Raw genomic sequence first — 22,935 nt, 5'->3', positions numbered from 1 at the left:
TACACGTGTTTCTCAGGGTCACTGAGTGGAAGGAGTTTGGGCACAGGATTTAGTTGAGTTTAATATAGTTTGATAGTTTAGTAGCTATTTAACAGATCAACTCTCTTGATCTATTAATGGAATGAGTTTTCAGCTCACTTGGAGACACATTATTGAACTCTAAGAATTTTTTTTTTGAAATCAAATTATAATTGATAGACAACAGGTAAAAATAAAAGGAAACCCTAAACCAGCAGATATCAAGACACTCCTTGCTCCTACTTTTAAGAAACAAAGCTTAAATTATTTTCCTGTCTCTTCTTCCTATCTATTCTACGCTTAGGAAATAGAAAAGTAGTATCAGTCCCATAGTCATATACTGGGTTCCCCCAGGGACAAACCTGCTTCTCTATCCTGAATGAACTGTCATTTCTTCCCTTGTTCACATTTCCTTGCTCTTTGTCTCAGTTCTTGTCTGGGAATTCAGATATACATTGCCAAAATTAGTTGTAATCCATTAGTGGATTTAATGTCCCTCTGATTCATTCAACAGTTCTTTGCTTTAAATTTTCTTCTGCTTAAGTTTTCTTCTGCCCAATAAGTATATTTGTGTTTATAACGTTGCATTCGTATTTTATAATTGTGGTATATTAATTCTAGCCCAAGGAAAGAACAGCCAGATAGCTGCTGCAGTAGCCTCATTTCAATAACCTTTGTGTTCTCACAGGTCTGAATGCCATCATTATCCGCATCTACAGAGCAGATAAGGAGATTAATAAGAATAATGCACCTCACACTAGCAAGAAGATGATAACTCTTTTTATTTACCCTTTTTGTATATGCATATGCATGCGAACATGAAGGATTCATGCAGGTTGATAAGAAACCAATAATATAAGTAGGCCAAAAACTAATCAGAAAATTCACAAAAGAACTAAAACAATCAACAAACACGTGAAAAATTCAAGTTTTATTTCTTTTTTTAGGTAATTTCTGCCTTCGCTGATTACTTCTTGTGCTAATAATGGACAACTATTTTTTTCAAGTTTTACTCTTTAAATAATCAACTTAGAAGACATATTTTAAAAACAATACCTAGTGCTGGATGAAGATACAATGTAACTGGTACTAATTATCCACATGCATCAAGAACCAGGAAAATGTTCTTTCTCCTTGATCAATATTTAGGGAAATCTATTCTGAGGGCCTAGTCTGGTGCCTGACACAAAGTGGCACCTAACAAATATTTGCTGAATACACATATACTTTTGACATTTTTAAAGTTGGAAACAATCTTATACCTCCGAATAAAGGAACTAAACATTGTGGGACTACTAAATAAGATAATTATGAATATCACACACTAAAATGGAAAATATTTGTCATAATATTAAATTAAAAAATGGGTATTAAATATATAAGGTTGTAATTACTGTTTTAAAGATTCTTAGGGGGAAAAGACTAGAGAAAAACATATGCTAAAATAATCACAGTGGTTGCAAGTTTTCTCAGCATTGACACTATTGACATTTGGGGCCAGAATATGTCTTCGCTATGGGGGCTGTTCTGTGCATTTTAAGATGTTTAGCAGCATCTCTGGCTTCTACCCACTAGATAATAGCAACCTACCTCCTCACCCCATTTTGATAACCAAAAATGTTTTCAGACATTACCTTGGTTAAAGTGATAAACTAGTAGGTGGTTTTCCCCTTCTTTTCTCATTTTCTGTAATGTGTTTAAGTTATTTTAATAATGAAGATAATGAAGAAAAATGTAAACAAATGTCATTATTCTACCTCAGTTCAGATGTTTTAGGTTCTGGGGTTCTTTCTACTCTGCTACTCTGTCTGCCAGATATTCTGCAGCTTGGCAAGGTGAAATGGTTCGTGAAATTTTGTTTTTGTTTTTTCTGATAATAAAAGTAAAACATATAGGTTCATTTGAAAATTTGGACACAGAAAAACTCCAAAGGAATTGTTTACAATCTCATCTCCCCTTTTTTTCTTTTTCTTTCTTTTGTCCTTTCTTCATTAAAACAAAAACAAAAAACAAACAAACAAAAAAACTGTAGTGAGGTGAAAACCTACCTATCCTCTCTCTAATTTCACTCCTAGAGGTAATCACTGTCAGTATCTTGGTATGGATTTTTCTTGACATCTATTTTTATATACACACACATTTTTCTTTTTCTTTTTTAACTAAAGTAGATTTCTGTTCTGCAACTTACTTTCTATACCTCTGCAAAATCAATACATATACATGTACTTTATTCTGTCCTTAATGATATTACATTGTATGAATATACCAAAATTTACTTAACCACTTAGGTTATCTAGGGTAGTCCCAGTTTTGGGTTAATATTAGAAGTTCCATCTCTTTATTGTTATAAGTACATGTTTTTGTTTTTGTAGGATATATTTCTAGGAGAGGAAGTGAAAGCTCAAATGACATATGCATTTAAATTTTTAATAGAGATTACCAAATTGCTCTCCAAAAAAGGTTATACAACTTTATATTCCGATTATTAGTGGATGATAAAACTCATTTGTTATTATCCTCTAAAACTATATATTAGGAATCTTTGTAATTTTGGTCACTCTAATAAGTGAAAAATGGTATCCCCTGTCTTAAATTTATACTTTTTTTATTGGTTAGATTGAGCATTCTTTCCTGTTTGGACATCATTTGTATTTCTTATTCTCTGAACTATATATTAGAATCTTTTGCTCATTTTCATTTTGGGTTGTGTGTAGTTCTCTTATTGATTTTTAGGAACTATGTATATATTAGGAGCATTAATTTTCTGCCTTATATATGTGTAACATTGATTAGTTGATCATTTGTGAGTTTTCGTGTATATACTGAGGTCGAAGAGACCTTAGAGGAAAAGCTAATTTTCTTCTCAAAGTGTATAAATGTATGTGTAATCAGAGGGAAAATGTCTTATTAAATAAATGTATTGGCTGAAATATAGTACAAATCTTCTTTATTTACTTTCCTACTTGAATATAAGCTCCAAGAGAAAAGTGAGTTTTCTTTCCTGTTCACTGCTGTATCCCCAGTGCCTAAAGTAGTGCCTGGCACAGAAAATATGCTCAATTGATGTTTGCTGAGAAAGAATTGGGAGAATTTCAACAGGATGACAAAATGAAGAAGAGAATGTAGGCAGATACTCCTGAAGAGTGGCTGTGAGTCATTCACATCTTAGTATGAATTAGTCAAATCCAGCTGTTTCTTCTCACTCCCCCTGCTACTAATGGAATCAGTTTATTGCAGAAATAGGATTTATTATCTGTAATAATAAATTTATTATCTGGACAGAAGAGGAGATTTTTGAAGGATGGCACCTGAGGGAGAGCTGGCATGGATGGAATAGTGAAGTGGAAGGCTTGACTAGTTAAAGGGTACAATGAAAGTATTCAGCTGCTAGGGTGGGAGAGCATTGAGAGGTGGAAGATGTGGAAGTCAGATTCTCCTTGCTTTGAAATTTTGCACAGGCAGGTTTAGATTTCTAGATATGTTATACTGCAGAAAAAAAAACATGAAATAGTTGAGAAGATTTTGCTGTAATATTTTCTTCTTTTTTTGAATGTACAAGTTTTTTTTCAGGTCTTGTAATTAAATTTTAAAATTCTCATCATAGTAGCTTTTTAAAGTTTGGCTTTATATGGCTCTGGGATATTAAGTAATGGTATTGAACTTCTGAATCCTCTACTGCATTTCCATACTTAGAAGTCAGTCATTATCTGGTTATCAGAAGACTATTTCAATTAGAACTGCTAAGTTCCATAATGTCTGGGTATTCAATTATTGAGTAAAGCAGTTTTCTTTTTGTACTTCCCATAATTAGGTCATTTTAGAAAAATGAGGACATTTAGTGGTTTTACATTCATGGCCTACTGTCATTTGCTGAAAGGTAAGACACCAATCTTTTTATTAGTTTCTATATTTTAAATATTTTAACCAGAAGTTAAAAATTAAAATAATTTAAAATGGATGTATTTTTTAATAGATAGGATGTTCTATTTTCCCTTCTTTATTTCAAAAACATTTTATAAACTCATATCATTGGACAAAGATACAGGCAATATGGACGAATTGAAAGAAACAAAATTGACTCGCTATCCATTTCCTAGATATAAATATTGAAAATATCTTGAAAAATGGCCTATGTGTATACTTTCATTTGTTTGTTTTAAACAAGGGCAGGATCATTTTACTCATCTTGCTCTGTGACCTGCTTTTTCCCAAAGAGCACGTTCTAAGGAAGAATTATAGTGCCATGGAACATGCCAGGGTAATACAGTACTGGCATCATCCTGAGACTCTCCTTAAATCTTTAGACCCATATACCTCTGACGAGACAACTGATCAGGAGTTTAGGGCAGCAAAAAGAGCGGACTACAGTCATGTGCTGCGTAAAAATATTTTGGTCAATGATGACCTCATATACCATGATGGTCCCATAAGATTATAATGAAGCTGAAAATTTTTTCTCTTGGTGATGTTGCAGTCATGGTAAAATTATAGTGCAACACATTACTCACCTGTTTGTGGTGAGGCTAGTATAAACAAACCCACTGTGCTGCCAGTCGTGTAAAAACATGGCACAGACAATTATTGTACAGTACATAATGCTTGATACTGATAACAAATGAATGTGTTACTGGTTTATGTGTTTGCTAAGCTATACTTTTTATCATCATTTTAGAGTGTACTCTTCCTACTTATAAAAAACGTTTACTATTAAACATTATGCCATGTTATGCTGATTGTAGCCTTAGGTCTTGTGTTTACCATGTCTCTTGACTGCATCATTTTCTCTTATGCTTGATTCAAACTCATGTTGTTTTGTACAGTAATATGTTGTACAGATTTGTAGTGTGGGAGCAATAGCCTACAACATATAGCCTAGGTGTGTAGTAGTCTGTACTATCCAGGTTTGCGTAAGTATACTCTATGATGTTTGCACAACAAAATCACCTAACAACACATTTCTCAGAACATGTCCTCATTGTTAAGCAGCATATGACTATCTTGGAGTCTGTCGTTCAGACTATGCAGAAGGCAAATAGGTGTCCAGTCAAAGGACATTCTGGGGATGTCCACATGAAACAAAGTCTTCTGGTTATAAGTACCCCATCACCATATAGTATTTCTACAGCAATGTATGTTTATGAATTTTGGGACAACAACTTGTTTAGCCAATTTTACTAGCTAACTTAGGGATGAGATATAGTACCCCAAAACATGTTGCAAGCCCACTGGATAAAATATGTTTTTTAGGAAAGTAAGTCCTTACATGTAGTTATCACATAGTGACCGGATAAAGTGTTTATAAACAGTGTACTCATTCTATCATCTTTTTGAGGAATTTTCCACCTTCTGAAGACTGGTCATCTTTCTTTTCAGCATTTATTATCACAGTTACCAAGGATCTGTACGTGGTAGAGTATGGCAGCAATGTGACAATGGAATGCAAATTCCCAGTAGAAGAGCAATTAAACCTGTTTGCATTAATTGTCTACTGGGAAATGGAGGATAAGAAAATTATTCAGTTTATAAACGGGAAGGAGGACCTAAAGGTTCAGCACAGTAGCTACAGCCAGAGGGCCCAGCTGTTGAAAGACCAGCTCTTCTTGGGAAAGGCTGCACTTCAGATCACAGATGTGAAATTGCAGGATGCAGGGGTTTACTTCTGCTTGATCGGCTATGGCGGCGCTGACTACAAGCGGATTACTTTGAAAGTCCATGGTAAGAATTATTATAGCTAAAGAGGCCCAACCTTCATTAAAATCATATCCTGTGTTGTGAACTTTTCATTCTTGAAAGTCCAGCCTTCCTCTCCATAGCAGCAGTCTGTTCATTCACACACTTACTCACTTGAGCACCTCCTATTTGAGAATCCCTAGTGATCCAGGGCCAAACATGATAGGACCGTATTCTATAGTATGTTTAGTTTTCCTAAAACTAAATTCCTAGTCTTTACTTTTTATTATTATTATAAAAGTAATACATATACTTGCAAATAAATCATATGCTATGGAAAGGAATAAAATGAATTACAAAAGTGTCCCTCCTCCCTACACCAGGAATCTTCCATGGCATGCAAAGATAACTAGGTAGCTGCTATTTGTGTGTCCCTCCAGGATTTTTTTTTTTTTTTTTATCCAACTGCTATTTTTTTTATTTTATTAGGTCTGCCAGCATTTCCTTCATTAGAACCTCTCTATGTCAAACCCTAATAAATATATTAAAAACAAACCTACTGTAAGGTTCACATTCAAAGAGACTTGAAGTTAATCTATGAAGGCAAAAAATAATTATATCAAATATAGAGGAAACTATTCTTCCTTAGAGATGATATAAACTATGCTCAGTGGGCATACATTCATCTTGAAAATCTATACCAATGTTGTCATAGAGTGTTAAAAAGGAACTGTGAGTGTCAGATTCCTGGATACTAACCTATAAATATGTCATCAAGTCATCTGGATTCAAAGTTTTGGGTGCTCACTAGCTAAGCGAAGGAAAACACCTTAGCTGACCATCTCCACTTTCACTGTTAAGATTCCTAGAATTGAGAGCTGAAAGGATCCCAGGCAAGAGAAGCTAATCCAAACTCCCAAAGAACAGAAATCCCCCAAAGAATCTTCTGCTTATATACTTCCCATAATGACACCCCTGTCATTTGGATCTCCCTTCCATAGCCTATTGAAATTACTTACTGATATTGAGCTGAAATCTGCCCTCTCTACTTTTAGTTTTGAAATTATCTGCCTGCTCCTTTTTTTCACATGATGACCTTTTAATATGTAACTAGAATTAAATCATCATCCCTTGGCCTTTCCATTCCTAGACTAACTACTATCAGTCTGAAAGTCAATCATATAAGTAGAAAAAGTTTACATTTATTCTAAAGGGATAACTGATCATTATAAACTCAAAATCAAAATTATATAGAAGTTAGGAGAAATGCATTTCTTTTGTATTTCATTACTGGTCTCTGATTCTGGCTCAATTGATGCTACTGTCGTCAAGAAAAAGTTACTTGTGCCGTGAAATAGATTTAATTTTAATTATATTTTACCATATGCTTCTCCAGAGCAGTGATAGTCATCAAAGCAAAATAGTGAGATCCCATGTTAAGATTTTCAACTTTTCTTCAGTCCATCAGCAAATATCAAGCACCTATTTTGTTTCAAGGCATGAAAGAAATTACCAAGACTTAACCCTATAAACAGCCAAAATTGCTGGATCCTGGGGGGAGAGGAAGAGCATTAAGCTTGGCAGTCAGGTAGAAAGAAGTATATAGAGTAAGTTTCTGTTTCCAGAAAAGGTCTCTCATTGACCTGTAGGGAGTAGCAGAGTGGGACAGCTGTCCATGTAGTGAGAAAAGATATTCTTTCAGGCCACCTGGGCTCTGTAATGTCCCTTTCGGAAACATTAAGAAGTCTCTGGCTCTGATGGTTATTCCAAGGAGGGATCCCTGATAAAGCAAAACAGATGACCAACATCTGATTTGTTTGACTATTGCATTTTGTGTAGTAAATTACTAACTTGGCATTATGTTCCCAATCCAGCTTGTTGTCATTTACCTACAATGATCTTAGGCATTGAATTGCGCTGCACTGAGAGTAAGTCAGGCACCAGGTTTCAATTGCACTGAGGCTGTGTCTCCAGTAGAAGTTTGGTGTCCACCTCCTGTGAGCTAACTACACGTCTCAAAGACATAGAACTCCCAAGTTCCCTTAGTATGCAAATGATTTCACAGTAACACACAGGCTTCTCTTCCCATCACTGCTAACATGTGGTAACACAGCTTCCCCACAGGGAGTTTACTCACCATGGAAATTTAAATGTGAAGCATTTTGAAACTGAAATTTGAAAGAGTTTGGTTTTGGATTAACTCAATTATTATTAACACTTTGAGTATTATTCCACATTTCCTGTTTTTTAGTTTAAATACCAGATTCTCCGGCATCTGACTTTAAACTGAAATACTGTTTTTCCTTAATCATTGGACCTAATAGCAGGGAAGATGAAGTGCCCTTTATACTTTCAAGATCTTAAATGAGATTAGGCAACTGAAAGAACAAATATTGCATAGTTAACCCAATAAAGCTAATTTATTCATGCGGACCAAAGATTATCTGCTATCATTTCCCACCAAACCCATCGCTCCCCCAAATTTACCAGTCAGGGCTGTTTAAGTTTTCTCTGTAGCATTTATACCCATCTAACACATGCAACGTATCATATAAATGTACTGATCTATTTTGTTTATTGTTTCTCTCCTCCTTCTAAAATACATACTCCACAAAGGCAGGGATTTGGGTCTGTTTTATTCATTGCTGTGTCCCTCGGACTTGGCATGTGAAAGTAGTAGTGCAACAAGCGCACACACAAAGTATTTGTTGAATGAATGAATGTAATATTTCCTCAAATAGAATAAGCCTAAACATTTTGAAACATGAACAGGCTTGAAGATGTGAAAATTTACAGGAACTATCAGTTCTGTCTAATGAGTATGCATTTCAGCGGTAGTAGTAGAGGAGCAGCAGCTCTCGTAGTAATAGTAGTAGAAATGAACACTTACATAGTACTAATGTGCCGGGCCCTGTCTTAAGCACTTTACCTATATTAACCCACTTAATCCTCAAATGACTCTATGGAGTAGGAGCTTCATCATGTCTAAGAGGCATGTTTTTCACATTTTATGTCTCTGAAATCTGAGGTTGTCTGTCAATAGATGGCATCTTAGTTGCAATGATATGCGGTGTTATTATTTTATGGGCGAGGAAACTGAATTCCAAAGAAATTCAGTCCTTTGACCAAGTTCACTCAGCTATTAAGTGGCAAAGCCAACTTCTAAACGTAAGCAATCTGGCTTTGAAGTCTGTACCTGTAACAAGCAGGTTTTGCTGCCTGTATCTGTACTCTCAGAGTGTGTATCAAGTTGTACATTGACTTCAAAACTGCCATGAGCTCTTCTCAGTCTTGATGTGACAGTTGCATCAACCCATGTGTGCTCTAGATGAAGTTCACCAGGAGTCTGCAAGTGTTTTTGATTACCTACTCCATCAATAAAGCATGTTAAACTAACATGTATGTATATCTGTGTGTGTGCGATGTAGTTATAAAGAATATACTTGTGCTAATATATAGGTTATAGCATAAGAAATTGACATTTTTAAAAGGCAAAAAAAATTGAACATCACCAATTTCTTATGGTTCAATATATTATACACTCCATAAATGTACAAAAATAGAAATCTAAAAGGATGAAATAAAATCTAATAAATATTTTTAATTTCTTGCTAATTATGATGCTTCACTATCATAGCTAATATTTAAGGTATAATGAAACTTAGGTGAAACTGATCATTAACAAAGGGAGATAGTCTTGACATCTTGAGGTTTTTTTAACCAATGCCTTGAGGTTCAATTAGTTACTTACTGTTTTAATGTCATAAAGTAGTGGTAAAATGACATTTGTTTTGGTTTATGCTTGAATTATTAGTATTATCTTCAATCCTCAGTTTCTTTGTGGGAAACTTTTTGATTAGCTGTTTATTTTTAAAGCAAGTTTAGTTAAAATTAGGTAAGAGAATCTGAAAATCTATAATAAACCCAAATGAGTCACTGTCCTCCCTTTGGTGTTATAAAACTCACTGCTTCCCACAAGACCCTCGAGTGGCACAAAGTGAGGCCCAGTGTCAATCAGTAAAGTGTATTAAGCTTAGACTATTTCTTAATTGTTATGATAAAAATACATATAAGTGGAAGTTCTAATATTTTCTTCCTATACCCTAATACATGTTTCCCACTTTAGAGACTAATATAGTGGATATTTAATCAACAAGCAGAATGAATCCACTCATTGGGCCCTTACAGGTATACCACATTTATATATATATACCTAGGCATGAAATAACCTTTATTGTTAGACCATTAAAAATGGTAATGCCTAGGCATGAAATAACCTTTATTCTTAGACCATTAAAAATGATAATGGAAGGGTAAACAAGCCAACATTTTATCTTTAACAATTTACCATTAATTGTGATTTTAGGCTTGAAATTTTAATTGCCTGGAAATCAAGCAATGTGCTATATGAATGAGACCCTGTTGTGGTAATATTATTTCATGAAGTATAATCAGTGTATTCATGTTTTTAATGATTCTTAAACATAACAGATGCAAGGTTGAGGACTCATGTGGTGATAAGAACCATTATTTATGTGTTTTCAAATTGTGATTATGTTGATTTCCAGTGTTTTTATTGGTTTTATTGATATAAGAGCACGCACAAAAAAAATCACATCATTATTTAAGTTTTGTTTGTTCCTGGCTGTTTTGTGTTAAATCTCTGTGAATATATCATAAAGCCATGTTATGATTTCAGTGAGCAAATGCAGAGTTAAGGTTCTAGGTGGACCACTAATGTTTACACCAAAGTATTAGGAGTAAAATAAAGATAATGCTAACAGAATAATAACATGCTAACATACTTATAATGAATAAGCATGAGTAAAGATCTTAGGTGATGTGACTGCACTAAATAATAGTCGATACACCGGGTATCTTAATCCTAAAAGGTTCTCAAACCAACAATCTATAATTTAATCAAACTTTCTTCCTTGCATATAATAATTTAAGTGATTTATTAAAATAGCCAGCATAAAAATGTTTTAAAAATAAGTGTTTTAACATGGTGTTCTGGATGAGATCCTAGAACAAAAAAAGGACATTAGGGAAAAACTAATAAAAAGGAACAAAGTGTGAAGTTTAATGTTGGTTCCTTAGTTATAACCAATGTACCATGGTAGTATAAGATGCTAACAATGGGGGAAGCTGGGTGAGAGGTATGCAGGAGCTCTGTACTATCTTTGCAACTTTTCTGTAAATATAAAACTATTTTAAAATAAAATATATTTATATTTAAACTTTAAAAAGTTTCATCCAGAAACATATATCAGTTTTTATAATGACATTATACTATTTTCATACCTAATTTCTGATCATTGACATAAAGTTGAAAAAGTGAATGGCACATCAAAATTGGATTTTCCGTTTATTAAATAGTCTAAGGAAACAGTGCTGGCCAGCTGGAGAGATTCATGTTTATGAAGACAGCATTATAACAACAACAACAAAATATTCAAGAATAAATGTAAGAAGAAATGTGCCCTATATAAAAACTATAAAACTTCACTGGGAAACAAACAAATACTTGAGTAAATGAACAGACATGTTTTATATTTGGATAGAATGAGTACTGGTTTAAAGACGACAATTTAAAAAAAAAATTTATGTACTTACTTCGAACCCAATAAAAATAGCAATATTATACATATAGCTAGATGGCTGTTCCTGGAAGCCCAAACTCAGCCTAAGTATGAAGAGTTGGGTCAGAACTAACTGGGGTTCCCCACTGCTGAGACAGCTGAACAGTATGCTTATTTCTATGAAAACTAGCTTGGATTGATAATCTTTCTAATGTAGACACACATCTAGTTCTGTGCTAAGCAAAAGCCCTGACTTCTTTTTGCTCATGACCTAGCCCCATACCACAAAATCAACCAAATAATTTCTGTGGATCCAGTCACCTCTGAACATGAACTAACATGTCAGGCTGAGGGTTACCCCGAGGCTGAAGTCATCTGGACAAGCAGTGACCAACGAGTCCTGAGTGGCAAAACCACCATTGCCAATTCCGAGAGGGAGGAGAAACTTTTCAATGTGACCAGCACGCTTAGAATCAACACAACAGCTAACGAGATTTTCTACTGCACTTTTCGAAGATCAGATTTTGAGGAAAACAGTACAGCTGAGTTGGTCATCCCAGGTAATATTCTGAATGTCTCAATTGAAATATGCTTAGTGCTGTCCCCTGGCACCTAGCATGATGCCTGCTCATTGTAGGCATTCATTGTTGAATAAACAAATGAATGAACAGCACTATATTTGCAAAATGCATCCTCTTCCTCACTTGCATTCATCCAAGTCATATTGCTATTTAATAAACATTCAGCAAATATTTATTGAATATGGCCTACGTGCCAGGCATTGGGGGCTCATAGAAGAATAAGATAGTTCACACTCTCCAGGAAACAGACAAGAAAACAGTCAATCTCATCCATGCCGGAAATGCTCCTGTGTCTGGGGTGTCTGGGGAGTACCTGAGAGGAATACTCAACTCAGGCCATGTTTCAGGAATCCAAATCTGAGCACATAGAGCTGCCCCTTTCCCTCCAGTGTTTCTATGGCAAGAAGCAAATAGAATGTACTTTTCTATCTTATTCCAAATGAGAGAGATCCTTTCTCCCCATCTGCCTCCCCCAAGGTAGTCTATGACATTCCAATTCAAGGCAGTCTGCTTAGTGCATAAGACATAAGGCTGTGTGTGTCCATGGGCAAGTTATTCAACTTCTGCCTGCTTCAATTCCCTATATGGTTATAACCAACTGAGCAAGGTTATCATATGTATAAATGAGCTACAGTGTATGATGATGATTTGAGACTCTTGCCTACACAGATTTAACTACTTTTTGTCTCCCTGCCCTACAGGAGTGGGTAAAGTGGGTGAGGTAGGATACAGTCTGACGAAAGGCTCAGACCTTTAGAGAAAGTGAGGTGGGCATGCATGATGTTAATATAAAGCCGGAGGTGCTCTGAGAAGCGCTTCTTCCCACCCCTCCCCCAACAGATGTTGACAGTAAAGCTTTGGGTACTTCAGAGAAAACAACTAAAACATTGGGTAGACAAGTCAAGCAATAGGAAAATATTTTTCAAGATGGTCCTGTGAAGAAAAAGAACAAAAGAAGTTTGATAATTAAAGATGCTCTGACTGAGGTATGAGTCACTTTGGTAGGAACTGCATTAATGGGTTCCTGCCATTTAAAAGCTGTTTTATGACAACCTGTTGGTGGGAAACCTCGGATAACTCACCTAATTGCTTGGAGTCTGTTTCTTCATCTGTAACCTGGGAATTTTTTTTTAAAAAAACACCTATTGAGTTAGGCACGCCTAAGTCATAAAGTTATTTTGAGACTCAAATAAAATAGATATGAACAGGCTTTATAAACCACAAGCTACTATACAAAGGTTGACTGCTATTGTGTCTGTAAAGCTTGAACTAGGTAGTCAGGGATTATGACAAACATTAGCTTTGCAAAAGTTATCGTTTTCATTTTGTAGCCTGGTTAAAGGACTTGTCAGAGATGTCAAAGCTAGTGGGAGGCAGCAGAATTTAACCCCAGGTTCATCTGTCCAAAGCCTGAGCTTCTTCCACTTTTCCATGCTCTTCCTATTTTCATATCAGAGGCATTTCACTATTCCAGCCACTCAACTGGCCAGAAACTTTTGGTATTTAAGGAAATTAACCTAAAGCTAACCTAAATTAAACTTCAAGGATGATTATTCTCCTTACCCCTTCCCATCAAAAATTTGTCTTTTGTTTTGTCTTGTTTTGTTTTTCAGAACCATCATTTAAGTTTCCAGAAAACAAGAGGACTCATTTGGCAATTCTGGGAATCATCCCATTGTTATTTGTAGCCCTGACAGTCATCTTCTGTCTGAAAAGAGATGGTATTTCCTTTATTGCAATGGTCTCTACGGTGGATGTGGGGGATGTATGGGGGTGCTGTTGTCACAATGTATGGGGGTGCTGTTGTCACAATGGCACTTAGTAGGCAGAGCCAAGGATGCTAAATCTGCAGGGCAGTGTCACAGAGAACCATCCTACCCTAAATGCTAGTGGTGCCCCCACTAGGAAACACTGATTTATAAAATGCTGCCTTCCTATTAGCCTTCATTTTTAGGGCCAATTTTCAATTGTGCAAAGTAGATTTTAGCTATGCCATTTTAGCTATGTAAACCTGTGCATCACCTCTTCCTCCAGTCCCGCTCATTTTGCTGTTCAGTGGCATCACCTACATTGGAGGGCAGCAGTGAATACTGTAGTAGCATTTCTGAGGGGGTGAGAGTTGGATCATGGCTGCAGGAGAACATGACTTGCCTTTGCAAGCTGACATGAAGACAGTCCACTGTTTAATAGCAATTACAGTGAAGCTGAGCAAGGTCGCTGGGTACAAGATGGGGTGGGAGAATAGGTGTGTCCAGAGGTTGAAGAAGACCAGGTATAAGTTTCTTTTCATTATGCAAATAACCGCAGACTTACAGGAAAGAGAAAGCTAAAATACCTGTTGGTTTTGATTTAATTCGAGTTTTCCGTCAGATGCATTATTATATTGAACTGGTTCTGGGCACCCTAAGTTATAAAAATAGTTCCTCATGTTGAGCTGTAACATTTTTACCATAGAGTATTTTGTCAGATTTCTGACTGTTATATAATTTGCATGTGCTTATCTCTCTATTTACTTATGACAACAATTAAAATCCAGGAAAATAAGCCTATTCAAATAACTTCCTCCCATTTTAAGATGATTCAGAGTAATCATTTCTCCAGAACTTTGAGAAGTATACCAAGGGACCCAACGCTGATGTGCCTAGAGTTATCTGATGTCAACAGGGAAGTGGAAGGGAGTTCCACTGGTTGAGAAATTCCCCACAACCTCTTAAGGGGGTGGGTGAATCTGGGGCCATGGTGTAACTGAGGGAGTGAAGGCTGCTATTGCTAATGACTAGATACTCAGCAGAACAAAGACAGCCAGAATACAAATACCAAGTTTCAGTGATAGGAAGATTCTGAAATGGAGTTGATTTGTCCAAGGAAGTGACTGTTGCATTTTGAATATTCCCTTGTAATATATAATTAGCATTAGAAATGCCTAGAGAAGCAATGCAAAATAAAGTATCTCAAAATACAGTCCATCTCAGAGGGAAGGATGAGAAATAAAAGTATATACCCCTAAAGAAAATCTAGGAGTAAAAGTATGTGCCCTAACCTGTTGAATCAACCTCAGGGCTTGGGACCTGTGGAATAAGGAAGTCTACCAGATTTCCTAGGGGGTTAAAAATCTTTTGTAGGAACCTGGAATTTAAACTTGAGTCACTGTATGGGATGTAGAATTGTGTTTTGTGGAAATAAAAATGATTTTTTCTTTTTCAAGTGAGAATGATGGATGTGGAAAAATGTGGCACTCAAGACATGAACTCGAAGAAACAAAATGGTAAGAATATTAGCAGGGATCGGGAAGTTGAAGGAAAAGGAAACAAAAAGTTAAAGCGATAACAGGGAGAAATCTATCAGCCATAATCCCTTTGCTTTTTAGAGAATGCTAGCTGTTGGAACTGCTGACTTCTTTTTGCCTCATAATTCTAACATAAGAACCCCTCCCACCATCTGAGAAGATTTAGGGATGGCCCTGGAGAGTAAGGAATGATGAGCAGCTTTGCGTGTGTATTGGGGGAGGAGTACTGCAGGTGGGGAGGAGACAGGTTCTCTTCTAGGTTTCTATTGCTCTGTCTCCTAACTCCTCCCTGCGATAGCGGACCAAGCTGATTTATATGGATGGGAAAGACATAGAGAGGGAGAGGGAGAGAAAGAAAGAATGAAAGAAAGAAGTTATGTGTCAGGTACTATGTTAACTGCTTCTTGTGCAGTACCTCATTTAATTCCCCCCACCCTTCAAATCAAAGAGATAAATATTAAGATCATCCCCCACTTTATAGTAGATAAAAGAGGGCCAAGAAGATAATGTAAGTTGCCCCAAACACACAGCTGGTAGGTGACAAAATTCAGGCTTTGAGGCCCACTAGCTTGACCGTAGAAATTTACCCTTAGCTTGTCTGCTTAATTCCATTTTGCCACAAATGTCTACATTTATAAAAGCTCAGAAAGACCTCACCCAGCTGATTGAACTAAGAAGAAATTTATATTAAGGTTTTAAATTCTTTTTAATGTGGTTAGAAATCAAACTTCATAAGAAGCCCATGTTTACAGTAGTCTAATTAGCATGGACAAGCTCAGGCAGGTTTCATTATGTGGTCTGCATTAGTCCTTTGTGTTGTAAAGTAAATTAATGAATGTCATTTGGATCATCCTAAGTGACCGACCATCCCAATTTGCCCTGGACTAAGGGGTTTCTCAGGACATGGGACTCTTAGTTTTAAGACCAGGACAGTCCCAGGGAAAACCAGGATGGTTGGTCACCCTTTATCATGTAAAGGTAATTGGGCAAAGATATAATCTGCCTCTTTATCTTCTTGCAAATTTATATTATTTAGCACATATAATATGTTTCTCATTATTATTCTTCAGATATACAATTTGAAGAGACGTAATCCAGCACTGAAACCTCTGATCTTAAAGCAGGGAATCTCAGCCTGTGTTTGAGTTCGTCAGGGCTAAGCATGACCAGAGGTACACAACGGGCCAGTGGACTGTAGATGATGCAGGACTTAAAAAGCTCAAGCACTGAAAATGGAAGCTGGGAAAGAAGAAGGGAACGAAGAACGGTGGAGTTACAAAGGGTTAGCCTGGAAGGAAATCTTGGTACTTCAGAATGACTGGGAGACTCACCGGTGTTTACAGAAGAGAGAAAGGACACTTGTGAATAATGAGCCTCCATGCAAATTGTCCATCACTCATCCTGGGAAAACAAGTGAAGATTCTCTGATTTAATGGTCAGTTCCTACAGAAGTGCCTGTTACGTTCACTCAGTGTCTCCATCTGTCTTCTGTGTGATTGAGAGTCCCAATGTAGCAACAGTATTTAAATATGAGTTATTTCTATTTATTTTGAGTCTGTGAGGGTCTTGTCAACATGAGTGTGGTTATAAATGATTTCTTTTGAAGATATATTGTAGCAGAAGTTAAAATTTTGTCACCAAACTAAACTTATTGCTTAATGACTTGTGTGTGTCCAGTAAAATGTATAGTATTTGTAAGGTGCATTGTATCCTCTATAACTATTGGTACATAGGAAGCATACAGAACAAACCATTAGCTTGTATCTGATATTACCTTATTAAATAATCTTATTTTCAGACCTCAAGGTAAGACACTTTACCGTAGTATCTGTTACATTTAAATATCAGCTTTACAACTATGTGGTATCCTATGTACATAATCTCATTTAATCCCTATAACAACTGTGTTGTGGTACACTTTATTATTATATTCATTCCAGAGCAAAGGGAATGGAGAGATAAAGTAACTTGCCCAACCTAGTAAATAGCAGACCTCAGATTTCCAAGGCTGTCACCTACTGTCCTTTTAGAATACAATTTATAGCTTTGTTTTACTTTGAGAAATTTATTCATTCAACAAACACTTAAGAAATGCCCTTGCATGTCAATATCTGTTCCAGGCAGTGAATATACAAGATGTAAGATAAAGTACCTTCCCTAAAGGAGCTCATATCATGATGGGGTGACTGATGAGAAAATGTATTATTACAATTTAGTGCAATGTCATAGCATAGACATTAGAGACATTAGGTATTAGAGAAGAACGATAGTGTGAGGAAGAAAGTATAGAAATATTGCCAAAAGGAGGGGACACTCTGAGTGGCCAGTCAGTGTGTTCTTAGACAGTTGAAAATACTTAAGTATTTTAATAAAGCAATTTTAATTTATGAGAAGTCAATATTTTAAAAAACTGTCTAAAATAACTCTTGCATTCCTTTTTTATCATTATCTTTATCCCTGATTTGTTTGTCTTTGCCATACAATCTGATGCTTATTTATATACCGTCTAGTATTGTTTAGCAGTTCATTTTATTTAAATGCAATTGAATTTTGAACTCAGACCTTTCCACGATTTAAAATACATCCTCCTAATCATCTAATTTTCCTTTCTAGAAGCAACCATTTTGCTTTTTATTATTTTTCTGAAGATATTCTATGAAAAGATGTGAAAATATATGAAAAAGTATATTTTTTATTTCTTCTTCTTTTCCACATAAATGGTAACAAATTATGTGCTTGCTGTGCACTTTGCTATTTTTTATTTAATATATTATTTTTTTTATGTAGAAGCTTAAACAAATTTGAAGTTCCCAAAGGTCAGCACTATGTCTTGTTTGTTTCTGGGTCACCTTTTCTATAAATATTAGTATCTTTCATAAGACTTAGTACATGTTAAATATGTGCTACACCTAGACAACCAGCATTCATTGAATACTTGCTTTATGACAGAGTTTGGATTTGGTTTATTTTGTGTTTCTTGGAGTGGGACCCATGAATTCTCTATGGTACACTGAGTCAACTTAGTCCTAAAGGGTGACTTTATTACTAATTCTGTATGACAGAATCATGTCTGGAACTGTTTTTTTTTTTCTTTCTTACTTGAGTATAAACTTGACTTTGATGTTGCACTTGCAAAATTACATGCTCTTTTTGGAAATTCCAGTAGAGTGTCTTGACCCTAGACCCTCAACTTGCCAGTAAAGGTACATGAGCTGTGCTTAAACTCTTGGTCCTGCCAGTTTTCATCACTACACAGGCCTCTTAAGATGCTGCTTTCCAAAGGCGTTGAGATTCAAATGGCCTCTCAAGAGCTCCCAGAGTATTCCTTCCCTCTTAGCCAGTTACCTTGATTGATGACAAGGAAAACCTTCTCTGCTTTGTCACATGTCAAGGCTGAAGAAACAGAATCTCCAACAGAATGTCTTCTGTTATCTTTTTGCACATGTTCATCTGTACAATATTCCTTGTTTGTATGAAGCACAAGCGAGGATTCTGGTTGAGCAAGAGATACAGTCTATTCACTCCATTCCTAAGTCTTAATGCCTTTTCATGGCATTGGATTTGTAAGGCACTTTATCCCTTTGTCTTGTGTTTTATTGTAAATGTCAGAGGCAGAGATGATATCTAATTCTGTATTTGATTGTCATTGTTAACACCTGCATTAATTAAAGAAAATATTCTTATTTATTTTGTTTCTAGCACACCAGCATGTCCATTTTCTTGTTTTCTACATGTTTAATAAAACCACTCCAAGTTTAACATCCCAGTGGAGACAGTTACTTGAAATATCGTCAGCCACCTTTCTAGTTCTTTTCTTTTCATAGCTTCTATGTTTACACAGCGTACTCTTGAATCCTGTATGATGAAAAATAGCAAAAGAATTATTTTTTAAAAGAAGATATTGAAAAATTCTATTCTCTCCTCTTTTAGGACAATATTAAAAAAGTCAAAACTGTGTCATCTAAATTGAAGATCTGAGGGAGGAAGGGTGGAAGAAGAGTGGTCGAGGGAAGTATAGGGAAGTGAAGGGGCTTTCCTTTATGAGAGTACTCTTCTCAGATCAGTAAACATGGATATGTAAGCCAATGCATATGAGGCTAGATGTATTTCAATCTTCAGGTTCTGGAAAGGAAGTGAGAAACCTAGAAGAAGCCAAGTTGAGGACTCAGGCCTGGTAGAGGGTGGGACTGGAAGAAGATTTATAGTTTCAAAGCAAAATGACAACACTTGCCACTTAAGGAAGTGTAGAACTTTTAATGTGTCATCTAGCTTAAATATTTAGTCATCAAGGTCACTTTGAAGAGACTTTTGATCATTTCTCTGAATCAGACATTCTCAAAAGGTGATGGTAATTTCTAAGAATGTATGTCAGGTTTTACGTGTTTTTTAAAAAAGAATATCGGTATCTCTGTAGAAATGATGATGGTATAATACTTATGCCAGGTGCTGGCAATCAAAGCAATAAAAATGAGTGCTGGGCATCAGGATATTCTACCTTTCAGACTAGTCTTTCTGGCTGGCTTTTGGGGTCATGGTTCTAGCTGGAATTTTGTGACATTGTAGAGGTCCATATTATAGAAAAGTTAGCCTGAAAATGTGTTTTCATTAAACTTTTACTCCGTTCGTTTTAAAGCGTGTGCCTATCTGCCACAGTGGGCCAAATATATTTTTATCTAAATATTTTAGAAAGCATATAAATTATTAGTATTTTAAAACTTAGAATTCAAAATTAACTTTTTCATTATTGCTATCTCTGGCCAAATTTGTGAAGACAGATATATTCCATTTTTATAATTTTTCCCTACCTTAAGACCCAAAATTTTCAAGAAAATAAACGAACGTACCCCTACTATAATTTAAATATTTCCAGAATTATTTATATTTTAAAAGAGTTAACATTTGACCAAACTGAAGCAATTGTTAGTGGTGGGGTTTTATCATTAATAATCATGATAATCACCATTTATTGAGCATGTACTCTATGCCAGGCACCAAGATTTACATACATGATCTTATTTTATGCCATGGGCTGGCAATGAGGTTTAACAAACAAGGTCACCACGTTTACCTGAATAGCTGCCAAATCAACAAAGTCAAGGAAAATTGGAACATTAAGAGGGCAACATTAAATAAATAAGACTGCATAATACGGTGATGTTACTAGGAAGCTTTAAAAAAAGAGTTTTAATTGTAATTCTTGCTGATTATCTACTTACATCTTTCCCTCGACAGAAAAATATAAAAGAGCCATTTAAAAGTAATATATATATGATTACTACAATAAATTTTAAGATAATTTTTTATTTTTAATTACAATTGACATACAATATTATATCAGTTTCAGGTGTACAACATGGTTATTAGACATTTACATAACTTATAAAGTGATCATCCCAATAAATCTAGTACCCATCTGACACCATATATAGTTATTAAAATATTATTGACTATATTCCTTATGCTATATTTTACATTCCCATGACTATTTTGTAACTAACAATTTGTACTCCATAATCCCATCCCTTTTTTCACCCACCTCTTCAACCCTCTCTCATCTAGCAACCATCAAAATATTCTCTGTATCTATGAGTTTGTTTCTGTTTTGTTTGTTTATTTTGTTCTTTAGATTCCACACATAAGTGAAATCATATGGCATTTGTCTTTCTCTGCCTGACTTACTTCACTCAGCACAATAACCTCTAGGACCACCCATGTTGTCACAAATGGCAAGATTTCATTCTTTTTTATGAACAACTAATATACTATTGTATATATGTGCCACCGCTCCTTTATCCATTCATCCATTGATGTACACCAAGGTTGCCTTCATATCTTGGCTATTGTAAACAATGTTGCAATGAACATATGGATGCAAGTGTTTTGGGTTTGTTAATATAAATACTCAGAAATGGGATTACTGGGTCCTTTTTTTTTTCTTTTGGTATAGCCTTTGTTTTAAGGTCTATTTTGTCTGGTATAGGTATTGCTACCTCAGATTTTTTTGTTTGTTTCCATTGTCATGAAATATCTTTTTCCATCCATTTATTTTCATTCTCTGTGTGTCTTTCAATATGAAGTGAGTCTCTTGTAGGCAGCATGAGGGTCTTGTTTTCTTATCCATTCAGTTACCTATCTTTTGATTGGAGCATTTAATCCATTTACATCGAAAGTAATTGTTGATAGATATGTAGTTATTGCCATATTATTCATATTTCTTATCTTCAAGAAGTCCCTCTAACATTTCTTGTAGTACTGGTTTGATGGTGATTAAACTCTTTATCCGTCCTTCAATTCTAAATGATAGCTTTGCTGGATAGAGTAATCTTGGTTGTAGGTCCTTGTTTTCATTACTTTGAATTTTTCCTGCCAGTCCATTCCGGCCTGCAAAATTTTTGTTAAGAAATCAATTGACAGTCTTGTGGGAGTTCCCTTGTTCATAACTGATTTTTTCTTACTTCTTTTAAGATTCTTTCTTTGTCTTTAATCTTCGGCATTTTAATTATGGTGTGTCTTGGTGTGGGCCTTTTTGGATTCACCTTGTTTGGGTTTCTCTGCACTTCATGGGCTTGTATGTCTATTCCTTTTGCCAGAATAGGGGTGTTTTCCATCATTATTTCTTCAAATGTTTTTTTTTTTTTTTTTTTTTTTAGGGGGGGCAACCCTTGGTTGCCCCCACAGATTGCAAAAACCTTCTCAGCTTACAATCCTTTCTTTTCTTTTCTTTTCTTTTTTTTAAATTTTTTTATGCCTACAGCACCGGGTCTTCCTAGGTGGTCTCCCTTCCAAGTACTAACCAGGCCCGACCCTGCTTAGCTTCCGAGATCAGAAGGGATCAGGCTTGTTCAGAGTTCAAATGGGTTTTTAATTCCTTGCTTTCTCTTCTCCTTTTGTTACCCTTCTGATGAGAATGTTGGTGTGCTTAATGTTGTTCCAGCGGCCTCTTAAACTATCCTAATTTTTTTTGGAGTCTTTTTCTTGTTTCTGTTCTGATTGGGTGTTTCCTGCTACCTTATCTTCTAAATTTCTGATTTGATCCTCTGCTTCATCTAATGTACTGTTGATTACCTCTAATGTATTCTTCACTTCAGTTATTATATTCTTCATTTCTGACTGATTCTTTTTTTATGTTTTCTATTTCCATTTTTATGTTTTCTGTCTCTTCATTAAAGTTTTCACTGAGTCCATCTACTCTTCCCCTAAGTTCATTGAGTATCCTTATAACCAGTATTTTGAGCTCTGCATCTGGTAGATTGCTTGTCTCTATTTTGTTTAGGTTTTTTTTTTTTTATAGAGCTTTGTTCATTTCTTTCATTTCATACATGTTTCTTTATCTCCCCATTTTGGCTGCCTCTCTGTGTTTGTTTCTATGTATTAGGTAGGGCTGCTATGTCTCCCAGTCTTAGAGTGGCCTTATGTAGTAAGTGTCCTGTAGGGCCCAGTGATGCAGTCTTCCCTGGTCATCTGAGCTGGGTGCTTCAGGTGTGTCCCTTGAATGGGTTGTGTGTATCCCCCTAGTGTCGTTGAGCCTTGGTTGCTATTTGCATGTCAATGGGTGGAACTGACCCTCAGGCAGATTTGTTGTGAAAACCGACCAGTAAGGGGCTGACCTTCTGGAGCAGGATTCACATTAGCAGGGCTCTAGTGCCTTCCCAGTCTGCCCTTTGGGTGTGTTGTCCTTGGATGAAGCCCTGGATGGTGTTCTGGCTCATTCTGAAGCCTGTCACCAGGTGTGCTGGCACCAGAGCCTTCTGGGAAGGGCCCTGCCACAGGCCAACTTCAGCCTCTGAAGGCACCCTGC

At 35.8% G+C, this 22,935-nt stretch overlaps 1 protein-coding gene across 3 annotated transcripts in view; it reads left to right on the top strand.

Annotated features, from left to right (window-relative positions):
• Positions 1-18,901, top strand: part of CD274 (CD274 molecule) — a 20,154-nt gene extending 1,253 nt beyond the window's left edge. Inside the window, exons 2-8 of one of the 3 annotated variants that reach the window (XM_025051439.1) lie at positions 3,042-3,167; positions 3,830-3,895; positions 5,392-5,733; positions 11,546-11,830; positions 13,465-13,572; positions 15,057-15,116; positions 16,208-18,901. In XM_025051439.1, coding sequence (XP_024907207.1) covers positions 3,844-3,895; positions 5,392-5,733; positions 11,546-11,830; positions 13,465-13,572; positions 15,057-15,116; positions 16,208-16,230 — 870 coding nt within the window. In that variant the 5' untranslated portion in view covers positions 3,042-3,167; positions 3,830-3,843 and the 3' untranslated portion in view covers positions 16,231-18,901. The remainder of the gene's footprint in view (positions 1-3,041; positions 3,168-3,829; positions 3,896-5,391; positions 5,734-11,545; positions 11,831-13,464; positions 13,573-15,056; positions 15,117-16,207) is intronic. The other 2 variants (XM_006918377.3, XM_025051440.1) reach the window with 2 other exon arrangements.
• Positions 18,902-22,935: the final 4,034 nt, after the last annotated feature.

This window comes from Pteropus alecto, unplaced genomic scaffold (genome assembly GCF_000325575.1).
Source record: "Pteropus alecto unplaced genomic scaffold, ASM32557v1 scaffold95, whole genome shotgun sequence".
NCBI classification, from domain to species: Eukaryota; Metazoa; Chordata; class Mammalia; order Chiroptera; family Pteropodidae; genus Pteropus; species Pteropus alecto.
Note: the sequence above shows the minus strand (reverse complement) of the source record. Positions and strands in the feature narration are given on the sequence as shown.